The 22,810-nt window shown below is 41.4% G+C and overlaps 3 protein-coding genes and 1 long non-coding RNA gene across 6 annotated transcripts; 1 reads left to right on the forward strand and 3 right to left on the reverse strand.

Moving 5' to 3' along the window:
• Window positions 1-1,216: 1,216 nt before the first annotated feature.
• On the reverse strand, window positions 1,217-7,981 carry LOC117758410 (phospholipase ABHD3-like). 2 transcript variants are annotated; one of them, XM_034580057.1, is made up of 9 exons: window positions 7,583-7,973; window positions 6,596-6,756; window positions 6,295-6,477; window positions 6,027-6,072; window positions 5,137-5,249; window positions 4,828-5,001; window positions 4,688-4,736; window positions 3,828-3,993; window positions 1,217-3,714 (listed from the first exon to the last, which is right to left on the reverse strand). In XM_034580057.1, exons 1-9 carry the CDS (start codon window positions 7,700-7,702, stop codon window positions 3,524-3,526), a joined length of 1,203 nt encoding a protein of 400 aa, XP_034435948.1. In that variant the 5' UTR covers window positions 7,703-7,973; the 3' UTR covers window positions 1,217-3,523. The 2 variants fall into 2 exon arrangements, with proteins under 2 accessions (XP_034435948.1, XP_034435949.1); XM_034580058.1 differs by lacking the exons at window positions 1,217-3,714; window positions 3,828-3,993 and adding an exon at window positions 4,080-4,518 and having other exon boundaries at window positions 4,582-4,736; window positions 7,583-7,981.
• Window positions 7,982-8,858: 877 nt separating this feature from the next.
• On the reverse strand, window positions 8,859-11,957 carry LOC117758411 (cathepsin B-like). The gene is made up of 10 exons (XM_034580059.1): window positions 11,830-11,957; window positions 11,459-11,582; window positions 11,209-11,294; window positions 10,927-11,041; window positions 10,378-10,493; window positions 10,201-10,286; window positions 9,977-10,120; window positions 9,772-9,888; window positions 9,181-9,309; window positions 8,859-9,045 (listed from the first exon to the last, which is right to left on the reverse strand). The coding sequence occupies exons 2-10, from the start codon at window positions 11,579-11,581 to the stop codon at window positions 8,969-8,971; spliced, it is 993 nt and encodes a 330-aa protein (XP_034435950.1). The 5' UTR covers window position 11,582; window positions 11,830-11,957; the 3' UTR covers window positions 8,859-8,968.
• A 357-nt stretch (window positions 11,958-12,314) lies between these two features.
• On the reverse strand, window positions 12,315-19,771 carry fdft1 (farnesyl-diphosphate farnesyltransferase 1). 2 transcript variants are annotated; one of them, XM_034579972.1, is made up of 8 exons: window positions 19,578-19,771; window positions 17,324-17,421; window positions 15,808-15,991; window positions 15,578-15,706; window positions 14,766-14,957; window positions 14,389-14,565; window positions 14,030-14,182; window positions 13,613-13,938 (listed from the first exon to the last, which is right to left on the reverse strand). In XM_034579972.1, the coding sequence occupies exons 1-8, from the start codon at window positions 19,674-19,676 to the stop codon at window positions 13,711-13,713; spliced, it is 1,260 nt and encodes a 419-aa protein (XP_034435863.1). In that variant the 5' UTR covers window positions 19,677-19,771; the 3' UTR covers window positions 13,613-13,710. The 2 variants fall into 2 exon arrangements, with proteins under 2 accessions (XP_034435862.1, XP_034435863.1); XM_034579971.1 differs by lacking the exon at window positions 19,578-19,771 and having other exon boundaries at window positions 12,315-13,938; window positions 17,324-17,637.
• On the forward strand, window positions 17,550-19,968 carry LOC117758362. The gene is made up of 3 exons (XR_004613268.1): window positions 17,550-17,689; window positions 18,903-18,930; window positions 19,068-19,968. It is a non-coding gene; the product is annotated as an uncharacterized LOC117758362 (long non-coding RNA).
• The last annotated feature ends 2,842 nt before the right edge of the window (window positions 19,969-22,810 follow it).

The following is a 22,810-nucleotide window of genomic DNA, read 5'->3' on the forward strand; positions in this document are numbered from 1 at the left end:
ATTGTTCAAGTATTGTTCAAGTATTCAGGACGTGTTTTCTCTCAAAAATCAAAGCGTATTTAGTTATTTATGTTTTGAAAGACACTGATTTCTGTGATATTCAGCAGTGATTAATTATTTTCTGTCGACATAGAAGAGAGGTACTTGAGAGAATCCTCCCATCCCATGTCTGGGACACTTGGCCTTGGTAGCGCAACTTTAGGTGTTATTTTGATTAATATCTGTTTTTTAAAAGCTCTTATTTTCATAAATCTAACTCTACAAGTTGTTTTAGAGTCTGTGTATCACTGTAACAGCCACTGACACAGAGTTGAGACTTGTGGCTGCTACACGCCAAATTTGTGTGTCTGGGTAACAAGTTAAAGTGGGTAAGTAAACAGTGTGAATCTTTCATCAGTGTAAATCTCTGTAAAATGACTGAAAGGTGAAGTGAAGCCATTACGGATTTGGTTTTTGGAAAAAAGCAACAGGTAAAGCTGTGGGAAATGATCAAAGCTGAGACAAAGCAGCACAGACTCACAGATTTCATCTACCAGAGTTGGAAAGTGTGTTTTTCTTTTCTTTTTCCACAGACTAAACACGGCTGGACGTTTTCCAGGCTGAATGACATGAATCTAAATGAGGCTGAAGGGTTAGCATTGTGACAGAGGGCGTGGGCCTTTATTGTCCACGGTTAATTATTGATACGTCGTCTGGTTAATCAACGACATTAATGACCCCACCGCTCCGAGATAAAAGGGCTCTGGTTTCAGCGGCGGAGCTGAAGGGGAAGTCGAGTGTTAAGACATTTTTCCATTAGTAGCAATATGGTGATAAACAAACCCAGGATTAAGTGTTGCTATTGATCACAGCCACAGAACTCTTTACAATTGCTTCAGTTAAATTCAGTATTCAGCTGGAATTAAAATGAATTTTTTATTTCAATTCTTTTTTTTTTTCATTTGTTTTTTACTTTTAATTTAATTTGAACATTTATTTGAACTTTTACTGGTATTTTTTATTTTTTTATTTCTATATTTTTATGGGGAAAGTGCTCATTGATCAGAAATAAAATAATATGACCCATCATATATAATAATAAATATCCATGTGGTCTGTTATCTAGACCAGTTCAATGCAAACCATCCAAACTAACTGTACAGCGAACACATTAATACTGCACCCAATAAACATTTGATAAAACAAACAAAAGAAAACCATTAATCAAACAAAGTATATTTATCATTCTTTAATTCAAGTCTAATTCAGGAACCAATCAGATAATGTCCAAAAGTCTTTGTTCACAGACTTTGTAAAAACAGAACTAATACTGGAAAAAAAAACATCCACAAATACACAGCAGTTCAATAAAGTGATCATAGTTTATATCTACAAATAAATGGTGAGCTAATAAATGTTAAATTCAGTGAAACCACAACAGCAACACTATCTGCCACAATCTTCATTTGTTCATGAGCCATAATTAAAAACACTTCTACATCAAAGTCGAGTCAAAAACAACTGCAGCTCTTCTGTGAATTTTGTAAAATAATGAACATGTGGACTGAAAGTGGTGATAATCCTTCATCTGTCACTCAATCCTCCAAACAATAATGTGCGAAAAGGACGAAAGAAAAAGCAATTTAAACACACAGAGGAAAATAATACCTATAAATACCACAAAGAGAAGTATTAGTTTGTACTGCATACTTTACATTGCAGGGGAGCATATATACCGCAAAAGCATGTAAACACATACAATACTTTACTTATGTGTCTGACATTTAAAATTAAATATGCAAATGCTAAACTTATAAGTGCGTGAGTACTTTCTTCATAGGTGTCAACAAGGCCTCACCCTGGGATGAGGTCGTGTCAAAGCTCAACCGAACCACAGAGAAAAAATCCAAAGATGCCACAGAGGAAAATTCCTGTAACAACTGTTGATCACTTTTATTTTTATGTATAAGAATTTTGAATTATTTTCACCTCAAACACGTCTGCTCATAATCCAAGGAGTGTGTGAGTAGAACAATTAGAACAGTAATTATCGGGACATTTGATTATTGAATCTACTGTTATATTCTGCATTTATAACTGAATCAATTTTTGCTGCTATTTGTGTCTCCAAATATTTGATAAAGTTGACTGTTTGCATTTAAGATTATTATGTTGAGAAATCTTACTGAAAATCATTTTATCGTGTGTGGTTAAGTCAGATTCAACAACAAAGGCTCTTGTTGGTTGGTCTTGACTCTAAAATTAATATTTCCTTACATTAAAAGCATATTTGCTTGAATATATTTCATTTATAGATTTTATAAGGACACTTTCATTAACTTGGGTGTTTAATAGTATTTATATGAACAGGCCAGTGAATGTGTTAGTGAGGAAGAATTTGTGAAGAAGACACTTGGCAGCTGGATGAAGCTCCTTCGTCTAAACCTCTTTGTTATAGGATTCTATTTCTGTTCAAATCAGACAGTATATTAACCCTTAACCACTTAAATGTAGAGACTTTTTAATGAGAGCTGAGCAGGACTGCTGTACCTGCCAGTCAAGCACACTGCTCAGATTTCTTTTCCTTGGAAGTTCGTGTCTCGACTTTGGAGCTTAAAAGTTGTCGATGTTTGTGGCCTCTTGGGATAGTGATTTATTTTCTTATCTTTCTTACTCCCAGCTTCTTAAATCATGTTTCTATTGAACCTCCATCTCCTCTTACAGTCTCAGCTGTGTTTCTCCCTTCAGGGTTTTGGATCCTTCATTCTAACCAACGTCTCTGACTAATAGTCTGTGAGCAGCTCAGATTCTCCCCATTGCTGCATGTTTCCAATGTTAAAATGCATACATGGTGCCTCTGCGATGTGGTTGAGCTTTGATACATCCTCATCCAGATGTGAGGCTTTGTCAGTGACACAGCTCTGACTTCAATGTCCGTTTGTCAGGGTTTGTTGCATTAGATGCAATATACCCCCCTTGTTTTCCAGTGGAGACTTACAGCTCTAGCAACTGAGCAGCAACCAGGATTACCCCTGGGGTCTGGAATGAAGTGTATGTAAAGTATGCACAAAGGCCTGAAAGACGTATAATCCTCCTGTCCCACACTTCAAAGAAAACAAATCTTGCAAAATCCAAAGAAGCAAAAGAATCCAACAACAACACGTCTCTATTACTACACATTCAAATCATTTCTATTGAAATAACATTTCCAAATCACTAAACATGGATTCGTTTTGTTTGTTTGTAGAACCTCAATTTAGTTACCAGATTTCTTTGTTACCTGATGAGACATCCAATTTTTGAGGAGGTAGATTAGTTGCATCGAGGTCACATGATTGTACAATACAGTTGGTCATTTTCAGTGTAAAGGTGAAGGAGACGCAACTTGTCTGTGGCAGAACAAAAGAGCAACGCATTTCTGTGCATCGCTCCTCTACTGCTGTAACGCCACCGACTTTGTATTCTTCGCAGTGGAAAGTTATCGTGTTATCCGATCGGGCTCAGAGTACGTACTGGAGGGGAATGATCATCAGCTCGTCTGCCTCTACTTGATGCAACAGGCTTTGTTGATGTCCCTCGGGTGCTCGAAGGCGGCGTGGACGAACTGGCTGAACAGCCGCTCCATGTAGTTCTCACCGCGGGGGAACAAACCCTGCAGGAAGGCGATGTGGCCACCGTGAGCCGTCAACAGCAGCGCGACGTTCGGCAGGTCCTGGACTATCGACAGTGGGAACGCTGTGAGGAAGAAAATACAAAATCTGACCTCAAAACTAGCGGTTAGCACGATGCACTGAACTTACATTTATTCAAGCGTGTAAAAATCTCTTCTCCTCGCGCTGTCCACTCACTACTTTGAGGAGAGAAGGGGTCGTCAGCGGCATTGAGACACAGGATGGGGACTGCTGTGTTGTGGAGCTTCTTGTCTGGGCTGGCGTCCAGGTAGTAGTCCTCACAAGATTTATATCCGAAAAGCAAAGAGGTGAAGCGTTCGTCAAACTCACGGATCGTCTGTGACTGGAAGAGAGACGGTGGGAATCAGACGAGGGAGGAGAAACACGGCAGAGATGAGAAACTATGACACAGGCCGTGTTTACATAATCACTACTATCACCATCACGAGGCTCATCCTGGTTTTGGAAATGGTGTTTAAATGGAATATTGAGAAATCTGGTTCTTCATATCCACATATACATGTATCCAGACTACTTGTGATTGTGTGCTGTCTGTGCAGGCACCTGTGATGTTTAATGTTACCATGGTTACAGCCTACAGGGAATTTTGATTCCTGTATCGTCGTGACTATTAAAAATGAGGCCAATTTGGCTGATAGCGGGTTTCGCTCCATTAAAAGCCAACACAGCGTTGCCGATTTGGCTTATTCATCTTATTGTCAGCAATGGAATTCAAGAGGTACAGCAAATATTAAACATGTCCTCCACCAGGATGCAAAGGATGAAGATATGGAGGCCTGACTGGTGGGATCGGAATACTATGTATACATGTATCAGTATCCTGGTAATTTTCGGAGTACTCTATGTAGTAAAATCGTGTTTCTCAAAACCAGGATAAGGGCTTCTCCAGGTGACTGAAATCAGGATATGATGTTTACATGCTTAAACACAAAAACTGGACCAAAGCCGATAATAACCAGGATATTAGTGTGCATGTAAACGCAGTCAGAGAGGTGACTGTGAAAAGGAGAGCGTACCTTCAGGACGTGGTCCAAATCCACCACTTTCTCCAGAATCTTCCTGTGCCTGCGAGAAACCGAAAGAACACCGGAGTCAGCGTTGCAGAATGGTAAAAAAAGAATTCAAAAAATTTGCGGAAAACCGCAACCGATCTGACCTGGTGATGAGACCACACAGGACAGACGTGAGGTACTTGTTGAAGAGCAGCCAGTTGAGTGGTTCTTCCATAGAGACGGAGGATTTCTGCGCATCCCACGGGACGGAAACGGTGAAACCCGCCACCAGCCCCGACTCCGAGCGCTTGCGGCCCAGGTAGTTTAACAACAACATGCTTTCAGAGGGTGGAAGAAAAATAACTTAGGAAATTAAAGGGAAGAGGAAGACTTTAGTTAAAGGGCAGAGAAAATAATATATAATAACGTTTTTCAGATAAATGCAAGACATTTGAAAGATTACACCAACTCACCCTCCCATCGACACTCCGGTGCCAAGCACAGGGGCTTGAGGGAGGAGTCCTTTGACGTGTTGCACCACATGCTCGAGATCTGAGGTGTTGGCTGCACAGTAGGTGAGAGGTGTCTGAAGCAGGAGGACAGAGGTTGTCAACAAAAATAATTACTTCTGTCAGTACTTTCCAACTGCCCATCTGTAGCATTTAAAACCCCATTTGTTCATACTGAAAATGTAAATATATAAAAGTGTCATAATATAATCACACACAATATATATATATATTTAAGAATAAAAACAGAGTCCTAAATCAGCTAAAAATGTAATTTCTCAAACACGAGCAAATAGTGCATTTGTGCTGATTAACACATTTAGTGCGGTAATGAGTATTCCCAGCAGCAGGGCTTTTTTAAGTTTCAATAAAAATAACCTACAAGTTTAGGACCTGTACTTTGATTCATCCTCAGAAAATAAGTTTTCAAATGTGGCTCATTAATGTGTTTCCAATCATTTTTGAACAGTGGAGATCTACACAGAGAAATAAGATCAGGCTTAATGTCCCAAGGTCTAGGCTTGAAATAGAGGTGAGCAGGCCTTTGGCTGCCCCTAATCTGTGGAATCAGCTAATCTATTTATATATGAACCGCTAAGACCGTGAAACATTTAAATCATTGCTTAAGACCCACTTCCTCTTACTGCAGTTCAATTTGAATTGAGTTTGAGATCTTGATTCTGGCTGCTCTAACCAACCCAAAATATTTTTCCCTGCATCTTATATTAAATCTTTCATATTTACAGGTCAAATCTATTTCCAAATTGGAGCAAACAAACTCTAAACCTTGAAGCTACTTGACAAACAGAGTCTGTTAACATGACGATAACTCATTATGTAATCATCGTTCTTACCAACAACTCTTCTCCTGCGACCCCTCTGTTGTTGAAGACCACACATCTAGAGAAGAAAATGTCAATGAAAACAGGACCAGCAAAGTAGATTCCACTCAGTCAGGGTCATGTAAGTTCACTGCTTTGAACTCAAACTGGTGTGTGACTTCCAGAAGATATATTTCAGTTTATAATTACGGAATAAAAAATGTTTGGTTCTGATTTTGGCCACACAGGGAAATAATTGAATCCCTTCCAACAGGAGAGCGATGGGGAGCACACAGCTGACCTGTAGCCACGGCGGGTGGCCTGGCTGATGGTGTGGAGCACGTAGGGCTGCTTGCTGTTCCCTGCCAGGCCCGGGAGGATCAGTATTGTGGGGCGGGTAGAGGATTCTGGGTAGGACGCACTGGCGTGATTGTCTACCCAGTCCAGCGAAATCTGACCGCCATCACCTGTACGGATCAGCTCACTGAGGGACGGGGGGAGAGGACAGAGGCAGAGAGATTGAAAAGGCCTGAACTTGAAAAACAATCATATATATGTGTGATTCCACCAGTAAGAGAAAGATACTGGGAGACTCATCTTACTTGCGATACGTGACGTGGGGTCTGGATTTGAGGACGGAACAGACCAGGGTTTGGAAGCGGCCTCCCCAGCACCACGGCGTGGGACTGAAGCGCTCGGACACCACAGGACAGTGCTTGTGGAGGAATGCACTGAACGCCTCACTACAAACCAGAGCTGGTGTCTGAGCCAGAGACACAAGAGGCATGTCATGAAAACCTGTACAACTGTTACTATGTATATATACATACAACTATTTGCATTTTCAAAACGTTCCAAACCTAACAATAACATTACATTAGACTACAGCTATGTTACCTTGTGTTATCAAGTATCAATTATGTGTTATACAACATTTATGGATGTTTAATGTTCATCAACACTTAAAAATATCCTTATGATGGTGTTATAGCGCATTATAAACCATCTATGGATTGTTTATATTCTACAATATTATTATTTCAATTTTTTAATTTGAGCTGAAAGTTGAATTTTATCGACGTAAAGCTCTGTGCTGCCTGATCATGAAGAACTTAAATGAAATGAGAAATAAAAATATATTAAAAAATGCACAAAAATATTTGAGTGAAATACAATAAAACTAAATAAAATATAAAATAAAAATGTATTGAAATTAAATTGAATTTAAATAAGAAAAATAAAGTGAAATGCTGCATAACAAATATTTAATTCAAATATGAAAAGAAAGCACAAAGTAAAAATTTAAAAAATATAAATAAGAAAATTTAAGCCAAAAGCTGTGGAATAAAATATAAATTAAATAAGAAAAATAAAGCAATTTAAGGTCAAATTTATTACGATTTAAATAAAAAAAAATAAGCAAAATATAGTAAAATAAAATAACAAATTGAGCAGAATACAAGTATTATCTAACTAAGTAAATTATAAAAATAACTTGAAGCCACAGAGGATGATATTATAAAACAGAATGAGACAACTACAGGATGATGAAACACACAATGAGGCGGTTGTGGAGCCGAGGCACCGACCTGACACTGGCGGCCCCACAGATAGTACAGAGCGGCCGTGAGGGAGCAGATGAACACGGTGGAAGGTCTGGAGACACACTCCCAGTATAATCTCCACATATCCAAGTGGGATAACAACATGGTGACGACCTGCTGGGATCTGTCTGCACGGGGACCGGAGAGAAGCGCAACCTGCCTTCTTCATCACCGGCAGCCGAACAGCAAGATGTCCCGCGGCTCTTCCTCCCCCTAGGAACGGATACAGAGCCGGTGAGAAGCTCCTCTCGGCGGTGTTTGTCCCCCGGCAGTAGGCGGTCCTCCGGCGGACACGGTTCCTGCTTCCTCCCGTGACCGCAGATCGTCTGTTCGGACCATAGACCAATGACAAATGTCCATCTCCGCCCCCTCCCTGCCCCCCACACAGGGGGACTACAAACATGGACGTCACCAAACAGGCATGCGCCTCTCTTCTTCTTTTTCATCCTCTATATTTTTGGGAGCATCAGCACTGCCCCGCCCCTTGTGTTTAATTCGGGTATTGCAGAAAGATCATTTTCAGTGTGTACATGCGTGACTCATATTATATTATATTATATTATATTACTACCCTTTACTGAAATACATTTTTCTATACGAACAATATTTTGTTCTGTGATGAAAGGTGTATATTATGTACATATTCTGTATTTTCTATTTATTATTTTTTTATTATTATAGCTATTATTTTGACTCCTTTTATATTTGTATTCTCTTGTCTACCTCATTCTGACCTGTGTGCTGCTGTAACAAGGGACCCAACAGAACTCACATGTTTTGATTGGAGGATAATGTCACCTCTGTGATTCCTAGACATGGAAACAGAGTGAAAGCTCTCGTTTTAATGTATCATGATGGGTCCAGTCTAAATAAGCGTTGACCAGCCTTACAAGTCATTTTATTTTCCAAGGTTTGGTTATCAGTTTTGTTATAGTTGGTTTCAAACATGGTCTAACTCTAAGCTTTAACTCTAAAGATCATTTTTAGTGTTTCATTGTATCTCTTATTTGTTGAGATGGAGAACCTTTTTTTAAATTTTTTTACAGTCCTTATGTTTCTATTTCCCTGAGCTTCATCTTTCAGGAAGTGCTGCCTCTGTGCAGCTTTTATAATTACCTCCATTATAATTAACCACTACCATGATGAAACACGGGAGCCATTACAACAAATTACATTTTACATATAAGCTCATTTAAAACATCTCACTCATGTCTTTTTAGATTTCCTTGAACTTTTATTTCTAACTCTTTGGATTACCTTATACTACTGTACAACTCATGTGAAAAAAAATTGAATAATAAAAGCACGAGATCAATATAACGGTTTATTTAGAACAACAAGGTCTTCCTCAGTAGCCAGGACTCATTGTGTCTAGTTGAGTGGGATTCCTGTCACCACCTCTGACTCAATGCCACACTCGTCATTTCCTCGCTTGATCTTGAAGAAACCTGAAATTACAAGACACAAAAAAAATGTTATTCAAAATCTTATGTCTCTCTCACCACATTCCCAGATATTTACACATCGGCGTGTTCTGCACGAGAAAGAATATGTGACAGAGAAAATGTGACATGTTGTCGTACCTTTGTCTCCCCAGTCACTGTTCCAGGAGTTGGCAGCCAGCCAGTAGGGCGTCCCGTTCTCCTGCCCCCAGCCGAGGATCTTGATGGCATGACCACCAAGCATTTCCCCTGTCACATGCTGATACACACCTACAGTAATAAAAAATACAATAAAAATGCTAAACATTAACATCAGAGGATCAGAGGAGTGATGCTTTTTTCATATCTCAACGTAATTTACTTAAAGGTCCAGTGTGTAAGATTAAGGTGAAAGGAATCTGTTGTCAGAAATTGAATATAAAATAATCCTACTGATGTTCTTACTAGTGTGTAATTATCTAAATTGTAAGAATTGTTGTTTTCTTTACCCTAGAATGAGCCCTTTATATTTACGTCGAGGCCGTTCCTCTCAACGGAGGCCGCCATGTTTTTTACAGTATCCCAGACTGGACAAACTTAACACCTTTTGAGTTTTTAGGACAACCGAAGGCTACCTTCATGAATGCAAAGTATAAGCAAAAGATTTACCATCACTACATAATACAGGTTCATGTTAACATGTTGGCAGGGTAGAAGTGTGTGTGCGTACATTATACATAGAATAAGCCTCACCAGTCTTATACAGCAGAAAGTCGGCATACACAGAGAAAGCTGCCTCCACAGGCCCGTTGTTGTACAGCTCGGTCATGATCTGCTCCTGCTGGGAGGGGACGCTGTACGTGCGTTTCCCTGAAAAAACAAGACAGACTCTCTTCAAAGTTGAAAATGTTATATAAAATAGAGTGTGGGAGAATTTCTTTTATTTAAATGTTAATACCAAAGTGTTTGTCTTTCGGGTAGGAGGGTGAGTATCCATCGATGCACATCTCTTGACACTTGGGAGTCTCCTGTTCCCCCTGACATGGAGGACGAGTTCCATTCACATGATGCTCACAGGGAGCGAGGGAGTAGGGCCTGCAGCCTTTCAACACACAACACCACAGTCAGTCTCAGTTCAGTCTGTCCGAGCAGCTTTGTGAACCCGTTTCCGTGCACACTTACCGACTTTAGAGCCGCACAGGCCTCCTGTCACGAGTCCTGTTTTTCCCCAGAATTCCCAGGCAGCAGAGGGAAAACCACCGAAACAGCTACGACCAACAAAAACACCACATGTGTTGCTCGGTGTTACTCTTGAAAGACCATAATTACACTGGGTTTATTTGTTCAACAGACACTCACCCCATGCCACAATCATCACAGCAGGAAAGCAGATCTTCAGCTGAGATCTCCACAGAGATCTGACCGCTGCTGTGGATACATAACCTGTCGGACATCGCCTCAGCTGCCCCGAAGGCCTGGGAGACATTTAAAAAAAGAACGCCTGTATTATTGATGACCTCCTCTTGGCCCCTTTACGGCCTCTTCTTTGTTACCTCTGCCAAGGAGGTTATATTGTCATTATTTGTATGTTATCAGGATTTGGCAAACACTACGGATCAGATTTCCAAGAGATTTGGTGGCACAGATCCAGAGAAAGGTACAAATCCTGGATTATTTTTTTCCACTTTCTTTAACACTGTAGGATAGACTATTTTTTTTCACCTTTTCATAATTTCCCCAGAGAATCATTGATGGATCTTCATGAAACATGACGATATCTCTGAGTGTGTGAAATTTGGTGCCGTTTGATTGAATTTAAGGCGACTGTTGGGGCTTGGTATGCACTCTACAAAATGCCATTCTAGGTCTGCACTGTTAAATCTTTATATCATAATCCGCCAGTCTCACCCAGCAGGATCCACAAGAGCCCTGGTCTCTGATCTGTTGGAGGGTGGGACAGTTGGGCCACTGCTGACGTGGGTCAAAGTTGTCTGGAAGCTGGAAGTTTTCAATATTATGAGCCCTGTGAACGAGAGAGGACGAGTCACTGAAGCACTGCAGATAAAGACCAACCTGCTGACTCTCACCTGCTTGGACATGTGAGAGACTACACACACACACACACACACACACACACACACACACACACACACACACACACACACACGGCCTGTGGTAGTACAAACTTACACCTCTGGCAGCTTGGGTCCGTTCAGTATGGTCCCACACAGTCCCTTCACATAGCTGATGTCAGCGTTATGGAAGTTCTGTCCGGCCTGGAGCAAAAGACCATTGTTCACATCAAATAACCATCAAGTCTTCTTTTTGATTGAAATCTGCAACTCCTCCATTTCATATAGCAGCTGCAACAGTTGCAGAGGTCACCAGAAATCCAGCAAATACCCTGAAGTATATGATCGGACATTTGAGGTGATCTCACCGTCCACGTGGTGTTGGCCTTGTTAATGAAGTCGACCATCTCAGAGGAGAGCGGGCCGAGGTGAGGCCGGGACCAGGAGACTGAGACAGTCGCCAGCACACAGAGGAGGACAAGTCGATGCATCCTGCGACACAGGCGATTTTAAAATAAACCCCTAATTCTGAAAAGTCAAATATTGCAACGCTGACTTATGAAATCAGATTACTACTAAAATATGTTGCAAATAATTCACCTTTTCAACTCATAAAACTATCACAAAATCTAAATTTGAAGTATATTTGTGAATAATAAAATACATCAAGCCACGTATACGCAACATTAAATTCTAAAATAAATATTACATGAACACCAATTATCATCTCAACATTTACCTGTGTTGTTTCTTTCCTCGACTGATGCTCTTCTTCTGTGCAGTTCCTTCTCCTCACTGAACAAATCACCTTTCCTCTTCCGCGTTTTTACTTCTCTCCTTTTTACAAGCCACTCGTTATATAATCACATGTCTGAGTTATGGATTCATCGTCAGTTTAAATCTCATGTGACCAACAAACTGTTATCCAAAGGTTAACAGGTGCCGTTTAAACTTACGACAATGATTACAAAAACTAAATGTCATTATAACTCACTTTATAACAAAATCATCCCTGTTAATTGTTTTGTTTAATGTGTTTTTCCTATTGCTGCACACATACACAGAAATAAAACCACAAATCAAAGCATCTAATAATATATGAACTTTGAACCTGCTGCTGTATAATAGAAACAATAATTTTACAGTGTAGAATATATAACATCGAGGTCAGTCCACTAAAATCCACCAGCTGTAAACGTGTTTTCTGCACAATCAACTTTCAGGCCATAATTTCAACTCTTTATTTGTTCAAATATATACAAATCAAAGTTTCACATTACATAGCAATGTTTGTAGCTCTCCTTTGGTTCGGTGCAAGGTTTCTGTGTGCCGGCCTTTCTACTCACCAAAGCTGCTTTAAGGACACTTCAGCTATAGCAGTCTCAATATGCGTTTCTCTCTCACATATCATCAAAGACATTATATTTGTTCAATACAATTCACACCAACAGTCTGACGAAGCCACCTCAGAATTACACTGTTCTTCTTCTTCCTTTTCTTCCTCCTATTACAAAGTACCTGGAGCAGAACGAGCAAAGACAGAAGAGTGTTGGGATGCTACACACATCTATGCAGCACATACACACAGTGCTAATGAGAGAAGTGCACTGCTGTAACAGTTAAAGAGTTTCTCCTACAGAAACATAAGTGGAATATTAAAGAAGACATATTATGGTTTTTCAGTGTTTCTTTCCTCCAGTGTGTTTTTCATATGTTTGTTAAAAAGTTTAAAAAGTCTTGGTAAAGGAAACTTCTCTCTCCCAACAAAAACACCGAAGCTTCTAAAACACTTCGTTGATAGTCTGACATTTGCATAATAATGCACGCTAGGGCTCTTCCTCTATAATCCCATTCGAATTTCTAAAAAATCCAGGTAAAGCAAGAGCGACATTTATCCTACCAGGCGTTTCAGACAGAGGCTAAAGAGAGGAGCTGCCGTAATGGACAGTATGAGGAAAGTTTCCTAAACATTAGAGCATGTAAACCTATTCAAGTATTAACCCTGAATATGAGCATGATATGTCTCCTTTAAGCTCACATTGATTTGATATTAAAAATAGGATTTGAGGGAGTTATTAAAATACAACTTGATGAAGGTTGGTGACTGCGATTATTAAATCCTAAAATAGGCAGTGTCGTGTTTAGCATATTTAAACATTTCATTCAAAAGAGAAAATATGAAATATTATATGAAATATTCACATATGCTCAATAATTTCAATCAATCCAAACAATGGGTCAAAATGTTTTTTAAGTATTCCAAAAAAAGAGGAAACACATGATCAGCGTAAACATGAAATGATGATAAAACACCCCTGAATTGTTTCAATGTGCCATTTATGCTGGTGAATATAACCACACAACACTGTGTGTGATAATGAATCCAGATGCAGGAGGACGACGACAAATCACCGTCAAACCTAATGAGACCAGTCTGCTACAAGAGCGCCCCCTGCAGTCTACGTGTGTCCATGGTCCTGTGACGGCCATATCAACGAGGAGAAAGTGAGGGAAAAGGTGCGTCGGAGTCCTCGAGTGAGAGGAGAGCCAGACCTCTAGAGTGGGCAGAGGGGGTTTCTGAGTCTGTAGCACCCACAGGGAAGGTGAGGGGGAAGGGGTTTCACTGTCCCTGCATGTTGCCGGTGCCCTGGGCCTGTGCCGCAGTGGTGCTGAGGTACTGCCAGCTGAGGGCGGCCAGCAGCATGGCGGCGGACAGGTACATAGGCGACAGGTGGTGGGTCCTGGAGGGGAGGGTGGACTGCGACAGCGCGGACTTCTCTCGGATCAGAGCCAGGATGTGCAGGGTCTTGTCCCGTGACGGGTCGGTGAGGGAGACCTTCTGTAAGATCTGCCGAGAGGAGAGAACGAGGGTGAAAATCGGGTTTAGGTGTGTTGAAATGAAACGTTAGCAGAGGATACAGAAACGGCAACACACCCACCTCCTGGCTGTGCTGGCTGATGATGGTGTGCACAGCTCTCATGTTGGTGGCCTCCATCATGAGGGTGACAGCCTGTCCCTTCCTGATCTTTACCACTCCCTGGAACACCATGGGGTTGTTGTAGCATTTTGATAATGTAGCTATCGCCATCACCTGGAAATTGTATAAGGCATTTGGTTTTCCAATTTACAAAGAAAAGAAAGCACAAGATTACAATACTCTTAGTTTTAACCCTACACGGAATTGTATCTTATTAAAGTCCATCTTGGCAAAGTTTTACAGATTTACTGATTGAGTTTTTTTTGGCAGCGCTGAGAGCTCATAGCACAAAAGGATCTGTGAGTGACATCAGTCAATACCTGTGGAATAGCACAGAAATTGAAGACGCTCTGGTTGCGCAGCCGCGACAGGTAGGCGATAACATCTGGGACGTGTCGCAGGGCATCGGTGACCAGTAGGTTGAGACACGACAGAGCCGACTCCAGCTTGTCCGGCTGGGCCAGGTCCTCAAGACGAACGGCAAACTGACTCCAAGCCTGCAAAGGGACACAAGGACGCAGGTGGTCAATTTTAATTTACTCTGGTGCTTTAACAGAACAATCTTTTACTCATGACAGAAAATTGAGAATACTCAAAAAATCAAAGACTCAATCTGCCCAAGACTGTTGTGTGACAACGTAAAAGGTCACACACACATACAAACACTCTCATATCAGACTCAAGGACAGGCTCCTACCTCTTGTGGCCAGAAGGCTCGTCCCACTTGCGTGTCCTCCAGATAGTCCCGGATGATGTTGGTCTTCTGGAGGAACAGGCCCATGGAGTTGGCCAGCTCGGTGTCCTGCCCCACCTCAGGGTCCTCCAGCTGGGACGCAGAGAAGAGCTGAGACAGGCCAATGCCGACCAGCCCGGCCACATAGTGGCAATACTGCACAGAGGAAAATAGAGTTCTACAGTTGTATCATGCACAACAAACAAACTGTCAGAGACATGTTGAATCTATATTGGGCTAAAAGGACGCTGCTTTGCACAGTGTGAGGTGTATGGGAAGAATATTATTAATGCAGAATAGAGCTGCTAAACAAGTGTGCAAGTGTGTAAGCATCAAATTATCATATATGGTCATAAATATTTTTGTTTATTAACACTCTTTTTCTTTTTAGGTTTATAGTGCTGCAAGCAAACAACAACCTGAAGAAACAAAGATTGTAGTTTAATCCAAGTTTCTTTTGGATCTCTATTTATTTCTATCGTCATGGGCTCTATTAAATGTATTTGCATTTATATTTCCATTTATATTGATGTGTTTTTGTTCTTGCTCTTGCCCATTTGCTTGTTTGTCAGTAGGATTACACAAAAACTACTGAACAGATTTCCACGAAATTTAGTGGAAGAATGGGATCTGAGCCAGATCCTTTAACATTGCAAGATTATTTTTATGTTTTCACCAATTTCCCAGGGAGTAATTCATGTATGGGCTCTGCTCAGCGCCATTCTAGTTATTATTGCTATTCTCCTAATATACAGTAACACAAGGCTAACCCTCACCTGGTCCCACTCCTTCATGGATCCCACTTTCTTCTCCAGGAATTCGGCCATTCCCACTCCCATACGTTGGCAGATATCGGAGATGACGTCTCTGTATTCCTGAGCAAGGTTTCTGAATTCCAGTGATATCTGGATGGAAAGGACACAAGAAGATTTTAGTCAAAAGAACCTTGAGTACCTGTTGCACCTGCGTACTACCCTTCTGTGTGGGACCATGCAGAACCACTGACCGTGGGGAAATCCTCCAGGACCTGCCGATCTTTCTCCTGGCTCTCGTTGAAGCACCACTCGTCCTGGTACAGGAAGGTGTGGAAATTATTCAGCATGGGGACTTTCTTGTCCAGGGGGATGCTCATGTCATCTTCCACTGTGTCCAGCGCTCGCAGCACCAAGTAGAAAATACAAACTGCATGTCTGGATGGCAGAGAGAGGAGGGAGGACACAGAGTCAGCGTGGAGTTGTGTGTGTGGGAGCTGGCTGAAAAGCTGCCTCGTCACTGATTTACTAAATGACAAAAATAACAGTCATGACTCGGGGGTCAAAGCTCAGAGATCAGGTTAGCCTAACTGTAGAAGATTCCGAGGATATTTAAAGTACACACACACACACACACACTCACTAAAGATGTGTGTTTACAAACAGCTGTCATTTCTTTTCTGACAGTTCTGACCTGAAGAGGGAGCTTAAATTAGAAACAGCAGCAGCAGCAGAGTTATCTGTCTGCAACATTATCAGTTTCCTGCGGCAGGTTACAAGGAGGATTTTAACGTAATTTGTTATTAATGTCTTTGTGTTACTGCATGCAGGAGGCCGGACATGACGTATACATTCTGCTGCAGGAATAATGTGTTTTTATTTAGGACCTTATCGCCAAAAGCTCTCGAATCCGGACTTCAGTGCAAATCTGAAAGCAGCTTTATAAATAAATGAAGCCTCCTTCTGCAAAATCTTTTCTTTTGAAACCTGTTACACGGCACACAATTATCATTGGAATGGTAGAATGGAGCTGACATGTATATGAGGAAGCAAAACTGCTACAAAAAGCTAATATTTCCTGTTTCACTATTGAACTTTTGGGAATTGTTGGATGTTGGTAGATCAGATGAAGCTATCTGAAAACATTGCTGCATAGATTTTCATTTTATAGATCATAATTAAACGACACAAAGACATAGTTTGAACTGAAGTGAAGAAACTGCTTCATTGTTGTGACATAGCACCTAAACACATCTCCATAGATCAGAGATCAGATCTTATCATGCAACAACAAGCAAAACCAACAGAGTGGACACGAGACTGCTGATGTGCATTTGATTTGTTGTCATTTGAATAATACTCAAGTCCTTTAAAAAAAACAAATTGGCCCTTTCATGACCTGCAGAGCATTTAGAATAACTGACTCCACAGTCTGTAGTCGAACTGGTATGTTATCTTTCTACAAAATGTGTTAGAGTTTAGGCCATTGTTAAATCACTCTAGGGAGCAAGGAAACCCTCCACAGGAAATACTATCAGTTCTTTTATGGACTGTTTCTATGAGGGTAAAGCAGGACACATGCAAAAATAAACAACAACTGGATTGAATTCAAGGAAGTGTGCAGCTGATAGTAGTTTCCACTGCAGATACTATTCTTCTCCACATGTATATTTTGCACAGGAAGCTGCTGCAGCCTGCGCACTAGAGGACAACATGCCTGCAGACACACCCCTCCTGCCCCTCACCTGGACTAACCCCCTGTTTACCCACCTCAGCTCCCCGTCCAGCGCCTGGATCACGGCCGCGAAGCTCCGGCTGGTTTGGTTCAGGTACAGGTAGCAGGTCCGCAGACTGTCGCTCATGGACTCCTGGCAGGAGAGACAGAAGAAGGCGCTGTGTCGGTAAAAGCTGGCGGCTCTCACGGCGCTGGAGGGGCGGGCGGCCTCCTGCAGGCCGCGCTCCCCGAGCCTCCAGCCCGGCAGCAGGGACCGTGGAGCGGACCCACCGCAGCCGCGCGGCGCCACCGACAGAGAGCGCTTGAACACGGCCAGGGAGACGGGACACTTGTAGCCAGCTCCGGCCATGGGAGCGAACACAGCCTGCAGCAGCAGCAGCTACCAGACGACTGGGGCCATGGTGAGATACAAACATGAAGTCCATGCAGAGGACACGGGAGCGGGGGGGGGGGGGCGGCGACGTACAAATGTTTTTGGGAGGACGTCAGGGTGAAGGAAACAGGCGCTCCACTGATCTACAAACCCTGTGTACCTGAAGCGTGTGTGTGCAGAGCGTTTGTAGATCTGATGTTGTGATTGCACGGCTCCTCCTCCCACTTCGACCCAAAACATGACCGTCACCTTCCTCACTGTTTACTAACCGGGTCCATGTCTGTGTAACACGGATTGATCACAATATACGTTACTGCTTTAAACAAAGTTAGATTATAGTTCATAAAGTGTTTTAAAGTGGAAAAGTCAGACTTAAATGACATAAGGCCTTGTTATATGCTTATTAGCTAATGTTTTATCTTGGTAATTGGGCAAAAGTAGATAAATAAGTAAAAGTGATAATAGAAAATGATAAATAAGTTTAGGGGAACTATTGTATTCTGGTTGCCACTGACCAGAAAGTGCATGAATTATAAAAACTGCTATTTACTTCTATCGTTAATATAGAATAAATCATAACAACACTGTAGAAAGTAATCAGATGATCTCTAGGCCTGTATCAAAGTGTGTGCTGCAGATAGAGGAAGTGTAATGTGCTGACATCTGGTGGCCCACAGTGGGAAAGACAGTAGGACGTACAGGAGTTGTTATTATACAAATGAATGATAGTAATAATAAAAAGTATAGATAAGTTTAGGGGAACTTGTGTATTCTTGTGTACTTGTGCGAGGCCTGAAAGTTTGTAAAATCTTTTATCTCATGTTGGTGCTCACAAACCTACAAAATTTGCGTTTAACCACTCATAACAACACCACTGGAGTGAGTGTTGAAATACACATGTTGTTTACACATGTGTCTGAGACAGTTTGTTACTGCCACACTACAACTCTACTGTTATACAACTTGAGGCAATGCTATATCCCAAAGTGACATTTATCATGATAATTATCAATATCAACCAATATTTTTATCTTGAGGTTCCTTTTTGGCCATACTATGCTTTTGGCCTTATTGCGCAGCTTCATAAGATTCACTTATACAGACTGTATGCTAGTGACCATGAATAACCACGACCACCCACTCCACCACATACTGGACTGCGTGTGTGTGTGTGTGTGTGTGTGTGTGTGTAACCCAGGGTTTAGATGGTTATGATGATAATCTCATATCCGTGTTAGCAGGGTCACGTCCTCTTTCCACTCCACTATGGTAAGCTTGATCTTATAGTTTTTACATTTGAGTTTAGTGTGTTATGTGCCTGATACCTTGCTGATCTCTCTCTCTCTCTCTCTCTCTCTCTCTCTCTCTCTCTCTCTCTCTCTCTCTCTCTATTGCTTATCACTTAGTCAACTGTGATGTGGCCTATCAAAGTAAGAGCCTGGTTAAAACTTGGACACACCAGCAGTGTCTGCAGAGGCCCTGTCTCTCTGAGGGTCACATTGCTGTTTTAAATAGTGAGATTATCCGTCAAACATGCGCACAGCATTCCCCCCCCCCCCCCCCCCCCCCCCCCCCCCAAGCTCATTACGTAACACAAATCCCAAGTCAATGGTCACCTCTGTCTGTGTGAGTGTGAGCCAGCACAGGAGTGACACCACAGATCTGATTTGACTTTAAGCCCGGTGATCTGACTCTGTCTGTGGTTGAGGAGCGGAAGTGAGCAGCAGTCAGAGCCAATCCATTTACACTGCAGCCTGAGCTAAGCATGTGCAGATCTGCTGCACATGGTTCCAGTGATAATGTCCATGCTGTGCACACCGAGAACACCATGTCCCGCATGATCCGTGAGACAAATGCAACCACGCATCTTGTCCCAGCGCGTGCATGTGTACATCATTCATACAGCGGTTACTCACATAATCCAACTTCGGCATGACGGTCGTGCATCCCCCCATCTTGAACTTGAACAGGTTGAACAGTTCCTCCGGGTGACCCAGTGACTTCAGGATGTCCATGATGCTGCGGGTGTCTCAGGTGTTTCTCTGTCAAGTCGCAGTGTCCATGAACGGAGGAGCTGCAGCGGCAGACACCGGAGCAACACACGGTCACAAGAGCTCGTCAGATCGACTGACGCCCCTGATTGGTCGGAGAGTCATGGGCTTAGGCCTCGGCGTCCAATGGGCGGCCAGAGCGTCTGGTGTGATGCCCCGCCCCGGCCGGCTGTCAACAAACCGCGGGCTCTGATTGGTCAGTGATGTTATCCATGGAGGATACATACCTGCTCAATGAAATAATATCTCACATTATAAATAATATAAAGAATGAAGGGATGATACCTGTTGGCTGTGTTCACACTGAATGAGATAGTTCATTGGATGTTTTTAAAGCGTATGGAGATTTATAATTCTTTACAAGAACATGTGTTTTTAAAAAAGTAGAAAGTTGACTGTTATTCAGTCAAAGTCAACTTTATTGTCAATTCTGACATATGTGCAGGACATAGAAAAGTTTTAAATGCAGTTTCTCTCCGATGTAAACATATAAGTAGACAGAACATATAAGTATGCAACATATTAAGTACATTAATATGTATATACATGGTCTATTATTATGAATATACCAACTGCATGGACACTGTGAGTTACACTAACACACATATCCAGGAGTTGTTGAACGTAGGCTACTGGACATGATTGTGTTTCTGTTTTTTTATATATTTACATATTTTTATTGAGAGTCCTCCAAAAATTAATCTTTGCATCTTTGATCTTCCACATTATTAAACTCATTTTTTCCACATGTATATGATCTAAATAGTAAAACTTACAATAACAAAACAGTGCCTGCAAATAAGAACAAATAAGTAAGACTAAATTGAAAAAACAAACAAACAAATAAATACATAGGGAGAAGTGCCTATGTATAATTTGAGTACATTTCAGTTAGGACAACTTACTTTACTAAAAGCATTTCATTCACTTATTTCCTGTGTTTCATCAAGATGTACCTCTCATCCAAAAAGCTTCCAAAGGACTAGTGGGAGGTTTCAGGTATTTAACCTCTCGAGAGTTTGCCTATGCTGAATGTGAGCTAAGTCAAGCTGTTTCATTGCCAAGTAGCCCATCAACCAATCAGCAGAGAACCATCCAGGATGTTTTGACCATGAACAGCCCGTGTTTGGCTAGAAACATTAATCCATGCATGATAAAGCTGGTTCGGAAAGCTCAGGAGTGGTGGAGTGTGTACAGAGTAAAGACGCACATTGGTTTTGTGAGATGCTGGGGATTCAAAGGAAGCAAAGAAACTCTCTTCAGGGACGTCAACTACAGCCAAGTAGACTGTATAAATCTGACTGAGAACCATGAGGAATATGTCACAGCAGCTACAAAGAGAACTGATCTCAATCATTTGTGTAAAAATCTGAGTTAACGCCTCTTGAAATTGGTGAATCTGAGTTTACCATTGATGAGCATCGTGCAGGAACAGGACTGGAAGAGTTATTTCAAGAAAATGCACAGCATTTATGAAAGCAAACCAGAGGACCTGCTCAATCTCTGCTGTCAGAAAAAAGTTTTGATGAACATCTAGAAAGCGGGAAGGCGTACACACTCGATCAAACTTTTGGTTTCAGCGTATCCGACGCCGACCATGATGAAGTTCATCAGGGGGAAGCTGACGGAAGAGTTTAACCGGTGTGCCGTCCAGCTCTTCATCAAAGATATCGTAAAGTTCACAAATGAGTATTTGCACATCGGGAGGATAGAGTTTCCGGAAGAAGAGTAAAAAGGACAAAAGCTGCTCGGTAACTAAACACAAGGAAGTTAACACAAGACTGACGATTCAACAAATCTTTGGCATGCTTGTAAAGCAGGATGATTGACACCAAGTTTGTAAAAATCTCTGTTTTAGTGACTTAAAATGGCTTTCGTGTGTAGACGAGAGGCTCAAATACAGAGGGAAAAGTTTGTTGTATCCGGATCAGTGTGGACAGAGTGATACAGCCACTTTAGGAATACTTCAGTGTTTGTCTAAAAGCAGCGAAAGAGATATCAGGTAGCGTTAGCACAGACTGAGAAACACACACACACACACACACGTTTGTCTCTCATTGTGTCTTTACTTACAATATATCACAAATGTTGTATTACACAATTATACTGGAGTGGAGTTTTTCTTTACATACACGCTCATATGCTTATTTAGGTAAATTACATGTGGCAGAATCCCACATTTACACATGTTGCCTCCGTGCTTGTCACAAGCAAATTCAAGCAGTATCGCTATCATACTGTAAACTTCTCCTTCATATAGTTTATCAAACAACCTTGATATATATATTATAGATGATTATTAGATGATAATGTGGTTTGAGTTGTGTCTATAATAATAAATAGATGGAGGATTGTTTATCTTGGAAAGGCTCTAAACTGTTTAGGAGGCTCCTCATGTGGATGCACTATTGTACTTGAGTCAGCAGAGGGAGCTGTGTGACAGTCCATCCACATCATATTGGTCATGTGCATCTTTCATATTAGTTTTTCATGTATCTTTTCATACAGTTGACAATACTGATGTGTTGTTTTGTACTTTACATCTAAAGGACAAAGGCACAAAGTGAAGCTGATCCAGTCCACCAGGGGGCAGCTCCTATTGCAATGAGTGGGTCATGTGTTCTTTTTACTGAGGGTCATATTATCACTGGTGTTGAGGAGTGATGGATGTCAGGAGCAGTTCTCTTAGTTTCAGTATTTTTTTAAGAAATAATTCTGATCTGTTTGTTTATCTAAAAAGTCTTGCTGTGAAATTTTAATTAGACTTCACTGTCATTGGAATTAAAGATATATAATTAAACCTGACTGTATTAGATTATCTTTAATAAACCTAATCACACAATGTTTGTCCATGTTTGTGTTTTCTTAGTGTGGAGGTAAAAACTGCTAAGACTTTTGCTGCTGCCCCAATACAACTGAGGTGCTTGAATAAAGTAAAATTCTACATGTAAAAAGCTCCACAGCAACATGCCTCGCAAAAAAACAAAAAAACAATGCACTAGTTTCTTTGGAGAATTACACAAAGTCACATAGAAAATACTGAATACCGAGGCGTGTGGATTATTAAAGCAACACTATGCCATTGTTATTGAGCAACA

Source organism: Hippoglossus hippoglossus, chromosome 24, assembly GCF_009819705.1.
Source record: "Hippoglossus hippoglossus isolate fHipHip1 chromosome 24, fHipHip1.pri, whole genome shotgun sequence".
Classification (NCBI taxonomy): domain Eukaryota; kingdom Metazoa; phylum Chordata; class Actinopteri; order Pleuronectiformes; family Pleuronectidae; genus Hippoglossus; species Hippoglossus hippoglossus.